We start from the raw sequence: 7,847 nt of genomic DNA, 5'->3' as shown, positions 1-7,847 counted from the left end.
TATATATAAACGTTTAGAGATGAGAGAAAAAAGAAATACAGTATAAGTTAAATTGAAAGTGTAAAGGAAAGAAAAGTAAAACAATACTGCAAAAGATTGTCTACCTTGACCTCCTCAGCTTTGCGGAAGCGTTTCAACTGTCTTAACCTCATGTACTCAGACTTGACTCTCTTCTTCCATTCCAGCAGACTGCGGGGGGGCTTTGCAGTGTAGGACCGGGGACCTGACAACTCCTCCATCATCAGCCTCACCTGGCTACAATGCACAGGAGCAATAGTTATACATGGGACAAATGCACATCCAGCTGAGCTGAGCTCACATTCAGACAACATTGGAACAAACACTAAGTTTAAGGATTCTATGAAACTTACAACAAAGTTATGATGTAAAATGAAATATTTCAGTGTTTTAAAAAAATTCAAAAAGTCTTATATGTGTGCATGATGTTTAAATTATTATATCTAATATAATATATATATTACACATAGTAATTATTATATATAAATATAATATGGTGCATAAATAATCATCTGTATTGATAGTTATTCTTGTAAATCCATAGATTCACCTTCATGAGAAACATATTCTCTGGGATGTGATAAAAAGCACCTTCCATAAGGGTTCCCATCAGATGTGACTCATTCTCTTTCTCTCACACACACACACACACACACACACACACACAAACCTATAAATTGCATGACTCAAACTTTATCATTCAGTAGTGACTCCATATAGGACTCACTCACTGCCCCCTGCAGTTCACAAAACACAACTAACATTCCGCATCACACACCTATTAAAGGTCTCCAATTCAGATTAGTGCTTCAAATGAACGAAACAAGCCGGAAACCACTTAATGGAAAAGAAAACGACAAGAGGGAACGCGCTAGCTGCCACAGAGCAAAACTGGCAATGCAAATCGCATCCAAGTGACACTGTGTGCTCGGAAAAACACGCGCTCCTGACGAGCACACATTGGAAGTGGGCGTGTCTCTCTCGCGAGCCCATATCGCCACGGTGCAGATAAGTGCGTAGTACACGTTTCACCATTTCTTGACCCTCCAATACTGTTTTCTCGAACTTTCGAGGAACTAAAAATGAAATATAAAATGTTGTTTGGGAACGAATAGCTTAATGCTACACGGGCCACGAATGAAAGCGTTTATAATGAAGGACGCTAAGCTTCAACAACGCCACGCGTTGAAAATACTTGCACGAGACACTATGAAGCAAACGATACACGCCGAGACGATTTAAACATGTCGTGTGCAACATGCTCTATCTCTCTCGCACATGCTGGATAACGATACGGAGACCGAGATCGCCGTCGCAGTTTGAAATACCTTAAGAGTCCCTGCTCCTTCCTTTAAATCCTCGCGAATCAGCCTCAGTTCCAAGTGCGCAGCAAAGAAGTCCGCGTGCCCAAAAACGTCCTGTAGTGAAAAACGGTGTCCTGGCTACCGACCCACTGCAGATATCGGTGCCAGAATGCTTGTGTTGACGAGCGCAGGGGATGTGAGGGTTCCTCGGTCATCCGTAAGCATGTCGAGATTGTAGTTGTACTGTTAAGAGCTGCGCACTTGGTTGGCACGTTCAGAGCACAGGGTGACGTCTTTATTATGAACATACTCCAGCTCTCTTTGGCTGGACCACAGGCTACGAGTGCGCCGAGGAGGAAAATAATAATGCAACTCATTTTCTGAATAATAGCCTGGATGCAAACATGCATGAGCTCTGACATTTAGTAAGCTTCGTTTAAAATTTGATTAATCGATTAATAACGATTATCCGTCTAATATTATTATTATTATTAATATTAATATTGAATAGTCCCATAGTAGCGTGCTTTATAATGTTCATTATAAATTAAAATGCACATTTAAAAAAGTATTTTAAATATAAAAATAACGTGCTGATGACAGAAACAGCTTGCATATAAACCATTTGAGTAGTTTTATTTACTTTATAGCAAGATACCTAATCATATGTATTGACGTATTATGTACACGTGGATGTTAATGTATGCAGAGACTCCGCGCAAAGGGGCCTGGCTTGAAGATCCAATGCTTGTTGTTTTTGCACGGCTCGCTTGAGATCCGCAGCGCTTACGCTTAGCATGTGCTGTTTTCCTCCGGAGAGCGAGCGAGGGGCCGAGGGCAGCGTGGGGTCCGCCCGCCGCGCGACGCGGAAGGCACTGCCCTTCTCTGCACGTCACACGTGACCCAACGAGAACGCGCTTGAATGGACGCGCTCGAGAGATCGTAACGCAGTATGAATAGCAGTAAAATGCTTTATACATTTACCCGCTCCCTGGCCCCAATTAGATCAGTAATAGGCTGCTACTATTATGTGAGCCCCAATGACTGCTATTGCGACTATTATTTAAAAATAAATAAATACAAATAAAATATAGGCATAGTAATTATGCAACTACAAATGCAATAATAATAATAATGTTATATTATGTTATATCATTTAAGAATACATCTCATAGCAAGTTTTCGACAGATGTTTTGACATTTATGAATCCACTAGATGGCGACATGTAACCATTTACACCTAGTCCTATTTTTTTTAAGAGACAGATCACCCAAAAGTAAAAAGTCTAACTCAAATTGCTCCAATCTTGTTTGGCTTTCTTTCTTTCGTGAAACACATAAAATGAGGTATTAGGCAGAAGGACTTGTTCAGCCCCTATTTAGTTTTAGATTTTGTTTGAAAAAAATATGCAATGAAAGTGAATGGCGACTCTTCACAAGCATGTTTGGAACAACATAGAGATTTTAATTTTCATTTTTGACAACCATCCCAGAGTATTCATTGACACTGTAGGTTCTTAAAGAAAAAGAATTCAGTGGTGTTGCAAGAACATGGAAATTTGGTTTGGTTTCATAGAGTAATAGCTTAAGAACTATATATGTACAAACTTAATTTTCTGTAAAGTTGCTTTGCAACGATTTGTATTGTGAAAAGCGCTATACAAATAAACTTGAATTGAACTGAATTGAATAATTTTTTTTTTGCATACTTAATACTTTAACATAAAAAAAAAACATAGTGTATATGTAGACCAGGTGACCAAAAATGAAACCTGCCTCATCATTTACAAAGTCACTCCAAATCTATATAACTTTTTTTTATTCTGTGGAACATAAAAGAAGATATTATGAAAAATGTCTCAGTGTTTTTTGTCCATTCAATGGAAGTCAATGGTAACCTAAACTTTGGTTACATTCTTCATAATAACTTCTTTAGTATTTGCAGAAAAAAGAACGAAATGCAGGTTTGGAACGACATGAGGGTGAGTAAATTATCATTTTAATGTTTGGGTGAACTATCCCTTTAACTGACAAGGAAAAAATTCTGACGTGTAAACTATTGTAATGAGCGTCTTTATTTTTTTTGGATATTAATGTTTTGTTTACTGTATCTGAATTTCACCACATTTTCTTTCTTCTGTTACTGACATTGTGTGTGTTGGTTTGAGATTATGCAGGCTTGGTTAAAGACTGGCCACTTGCAGGTGTTTCAGCTTCTTATGTCTATATGTCGAGGCAATTTTTCCTCACATTCTTATCCCAGTAATGGGCCCATCCTAACAGGGTTTTCTTAGGCCAGTCAGTGTTTATCTTGGACCTCACAATAGAAGCAAACACAGGCAGAAAGATAGACATAAGAGGGAGGTCTTATCTGTGGAAAGTTTTTAATTATGTGCAGTGTAAACCCTGGATGTTGGTTTTGGCATGTCAAATGAAGATTAGTATCAGGCGGTGTGTGGGTTACTGAGGGATGATCATTTTGCTCTGAGGCCCTGAGTTTAGAGGTTGAAATTAATTATAGTGGGGACTGTGACATTTGACATGGTGTTGAACAGCTCCAGATACAGAGGCTTTAAAGCATGTAAATGCAAACATGTATATAAGCTTTAGCTTTCTGTATGAGAATGATATTTGAATATCTTTTACATACTTCATATTATAATGTGGCATCATTACCATTAAATCCTTCTAGTTGTTTTCTTTCTTCAGTGAACATGCTACCCAGAGCCTAGGTCCAACAATGGCAAATGCACGATCCCCTCTTGACTTCAGTCGTGTTCGAGGCTGAGCTAGAGAGTAATTGTTTGCGGACCGCAGACACCTGACTGATGTGTTCAGATTTAAAAGTTCAGACATGTACGAGGGTGCAAGACCATTAAGGGATTTAAAGACAAACATCAATATGTTAAAATCGACTCTATGACGAACCGGCAACCAATTTAGAGCCATTAAAATAGGAGTAATATGTTGGCATTTGCGGACTCCCGTTAGAAATCTGGCTGCAGCGTTTTGCACCATTTGAAGCCTTGTAATAGAGGACTGGGAAATTCCAGCGTATAAAGAATTACAGTAGTCCAATCGAGATAAAACGAAAGCATGAGTGACTCTTTCAAGATCTTTGGGGGACAGAAACGGCTTTACTCTAGACAGAAGTTTCAGATGAAAAAAGCCTGACTTAACTACTGTGTTCATGTGTTGATCAAACTTAAAGTAGGAGTCTAGAGTTATTCCCAGACTTTTCACAGTTGGTTTGATATAAGAGTGCAGATTTCCAACATTAACAATGTTTTTTTCTTTCCCCACAGAGGGCCCAAACACAATTGCTTCAGTTTTACTCGCATTAAGGTGTAGAAAATTTGAGGACATCCAGGATCTTATGTCATTTAGACAGGCAAGCAAGGTTTCTAAGCCTTTCTTGTCAGTGTGCTTAAAAGGCAGATACATTTGAGTGTCATCTGCATACAAGTGAAAAGATACTCCATGCCTTCTAAGAATAGAACCTAGAGGTAACATATATAATGAAAACAGAGTTGGGGACAAAATGGATCCTTGAGGAACACCACAGGTAAGAGGAGCTATGGATGAGACAGAGCCTCCAATGCCAACTGAAAAGGTCCTGTCAGTAAGAAAAGATTTAAACCAACTGAGGGCACTTCCACGGATGCCCACATAATGTTCAAGACGTGACAATAGAATGGCATGATCAACAGTATCAAATGCTGCACTAAAGTCTAATAGCATTAAAATGACTGAGTCTCCGGAGTCGACAGATAGCAGAATATCGTTCAAAACTCCTGATATGTCATGTTGATATGTCATCACCCCCTCCCCACCCCCCAAAAAAGACTTTCAGTAAACAGTTCTTATTCTTAAAACAACACTTTTTAATTGTTTCTATTAAGAACCCGTTTCAACTTATAACCATTTGTACAATGGAAAGGTTCCATAGATTCCAGTAAAGAACCTTTATTTTAAAAAATGTAGGTCTTACTTAAAACTTTTATCAGAAGAAAATAACAACAAACAAAGGCCAAAATAATTTAAGACCAAATTATTATTAACAGAGAGATTGACATGGAAGTTGAGTAAGATTCAGTGGCCACACTGATGGATTCAGTAAATTCATTCTTTGTATAAGGGATTCAGATTGAACTTCTGAGACTGTGATTCGTTTTGAATGATTCATTAAAAGAACTGGCTTAAAAGAGTCATTTGTTTCATGAATCAGACTATAGGTTGTGACTCACAGTTTAAAAACCACTGACCTATAGTATCACATTGCATTCATGGACAATTTGAGCACATTTTCTGTTCACAAACATGAGCTGCATTTGTGTTCCTATGGAATTGTTTTTTTTTTAACCACAATCACTATGTGATCATAATTATAATCAGCTTTTCTGATGTTTATCATTGTAAAATACTGTAAAAATATATTATTGTACTTATTGTGCCATTTGGAACTCCAATTCTGCGAAATTGAAGTGTCCCAAACTGCTAAATAAACCCTGTGTTTTCTGTCCCCCTAACTTAATCTGCTTTATAAACAGAGCAAACCAATTAAGGGTGGAAAACAAGCCTCGCCTTACTAATGTGAATCAAATGTGGAAGTAATTTGGGTCCTCAGAACTTCACCAGGCACCAGACCAAGCCCAGCTGAGTGAGAGAGGGGGAATCGCCAGATGACATTAACTTACACATCTGTTGCTCTGAGAGTGTGTGTGTGTGTGCAGAAACTCTAAGGGAATGAAACTTTCTTGTCTTGCATCACTCCTGAACTGAAATGAGTGCACGCCAGTGGTGGTCATAGTGTACATGCGTCAATGGCAGTGGTGTAGCTCTGTGTACGTCAATAGCGAGGGGAGACACTCCTCTGTGCCAATGCTCAGGGGGTGGATTTGTCATCAGTCTTTATCTCTCTTCCTCTCTGCAGCACAGTTCGCTCTCCAAAGCACCTTGGGTAAGACCCCCTGTACGGCCAGATGAGGTTAACAGAATTCCTGCCAGAAACATTAAAAGAAACAGTCTGTTTGGAATGAGCTTGCTTACTCAACTCTATAATAATAAACACTGTGAGACCTACCACAGAAGCCAGTTCTGGTGTAATATTTTAAAGAAATGTCTTATTTACAATGTAATTATTGTACATTATACATGTATATGAATTTGGTTGTCCATGCAGAAGAACATGCAAGTTTGGGATTTTCAATTTGGATTTTGAATGCACCATATATTGGGATTTTACATAATTGATAAATATTTAATAATGGAATTAATAAGTTAAATATGTGTAAACCATGTGGAAAGCATCCTGAATAGCAAATTCCTCCATTTCCGCACTGTTTCTGTTCTCTCTGTTTGGTCTTCTACCAAAACATCATACATCACATCATGTATATATACTCTACTCTACATGATAAACAAATGAGCCAAACTAAAAGCAAAATTTGGTTCATGCTTTGTTGATTTCAAAAAAAGTTTCCAGTCCATCCACTCAGACTCTCCTACACATTGATTGAGAGTAATGTTGGAGGAAAACACAACAAAAGTGCTGTTAAACAAAAGTGTGCAGTGACAAACACACATTTTCTATGAGCTCCACATACTTCACTATAGTTTATGCATCAATTGACATTTGTCAGAGCCAGAAATGTTTGGCAGACATAAAAAGAGTTATTATTAGTGATTTGAATAATCAGGAATTATTAAAACACAAAGCAATACTTTAAAAAATCATTAAAAACAAATACAATAGATTTAATACAACAATACGACAGACAGACAAATAGACAGATGATAGATAGATAGATAGATAGATAGAGAGATAGATTCAGAGAGAAAGATGATGGCAACATTGTGATAGACAGCCCATCCTATCTGTAATGTCTCTCCATTTGTGAATCCACCACCCCTTTAAGGAAATGAGAACATCCTGTTTTTTTTTTAATAGAACCTTCCTGTTGAAGAGTTCATACATGTGATTTGTGCAAGCTGAGGTGAACAGATTGATAGAACTACCACAGGATTAAAGCGTAATGGCACACATATCTATATCTGCTTCAAAACCAGTAGGGAATCTTCTGTTTTGGGGTGAGTATCAGAACCTTTAGAATAAAAGTTTGGTTTACTGTGCTTGAAACTTAAAATCAGAGGCAATCTCCAGAAGAAAATGCGGTAACACTTTACTTGAAGGGGTGTGCATAAGACTGACATGACACCTTCATAATCATGACATGACACATGTCATGAATATGAAGGAGGTTTTATGCATGTTTATGACAACTGTCATTGTGTCATTCGCTCAGTTATGTCATTTTTAATGCAAATATGACATTATTTGACCTAACCCTAACCTACCCCTACCCCTACCCTTACCCCTAACCATAGCCCATAACAAAGACATCTCAAACAATGTCATCTTTGCATTAAAAATTACATAACTGAGCCAATGACACTTAATGACAGTTGTCATAAACATGCATAAAAAACCTTCATATTCATGACATGTGTCATGTCATGATTATG

The 7,847-nt window shown here is 37.9% G+C and overlaps 2 protein-coding genes across 4 annotated transcripts in view; one reads left to right on the top strand and one right to left on the bottom strand.

Annotated features, from left to right (window-relative positions):
• The window catches only part of LOC107688127 (histone-lysine N-methyltransferase EZH1-like), a 17,112-nt gene extending 15,455 nt beyond the window's left edge, over nt 1–1,657 (bottom strand). Inside the window, exons 1-2 of one of the 3 annotated variants that reach the window (XM_016485702.1) lie at nt 1,347–1,657; nt 105–255 (exon numbers count right to left, since the gene is read on the bottom strand). In XM_016485702.1, the coding sequence (XP_016341188.1) occupies nt 105–242 (138 nt within the window). In that variant the 5' untranslated portion in view covers nt 243–255; nt 1,347–1,657. Of the gene's footprint in view, nt 1–104; nt 256–796; nt 1,295–1,346 lie in introns of those variants that run through there. The other 2 variants (XM_016485701.1, XM_016485703.1) reach the window with 2 other exon arrangements.
• A 5,638-nt stretch (nt 1,658–7,295) lies between these two features.
• Nucleotides 7,296–7,847, top strand: part of LOC107688155 (receptor activity-modifying protein 1-like) — a 6,961-nt gene continuing 6,409 nt past the window's right edge. The window contains exon 1 of the mRNA XM_016485736.1: nt 7,296–7,412. Coding sequence (XP_016341222.1) covers nt 7,358–7,412 — 55 coding nt within the window. The 5' untranslated portion in view covers nt 7,296–7,357. The remainder of the gene's footprint in view (nt 7,413–7,847) is intronic.

The sequence above is a fragment of the Sinocyclocheilus anshuiensis genome, unplaced genomic scaffold (genome assembly GCF_001515605.1).
Source record: "Sinocyclocheilus anshuiensis isolate Anshui unplaced genomic scaffold, SAMN03320099.WGS_v1.1 scaffold249, whole genome shotgun sequence".
NCBI lineage: Eukaryota > Metazoa > Chordata > Actinopteri > Cypriniformes > Cyprinidae > Sinocyclocheilus > Sinocyclocheilus anshuiensis.
This window is presented reverse-complemented; position numbering and strand designations above follow the sequence as displayed.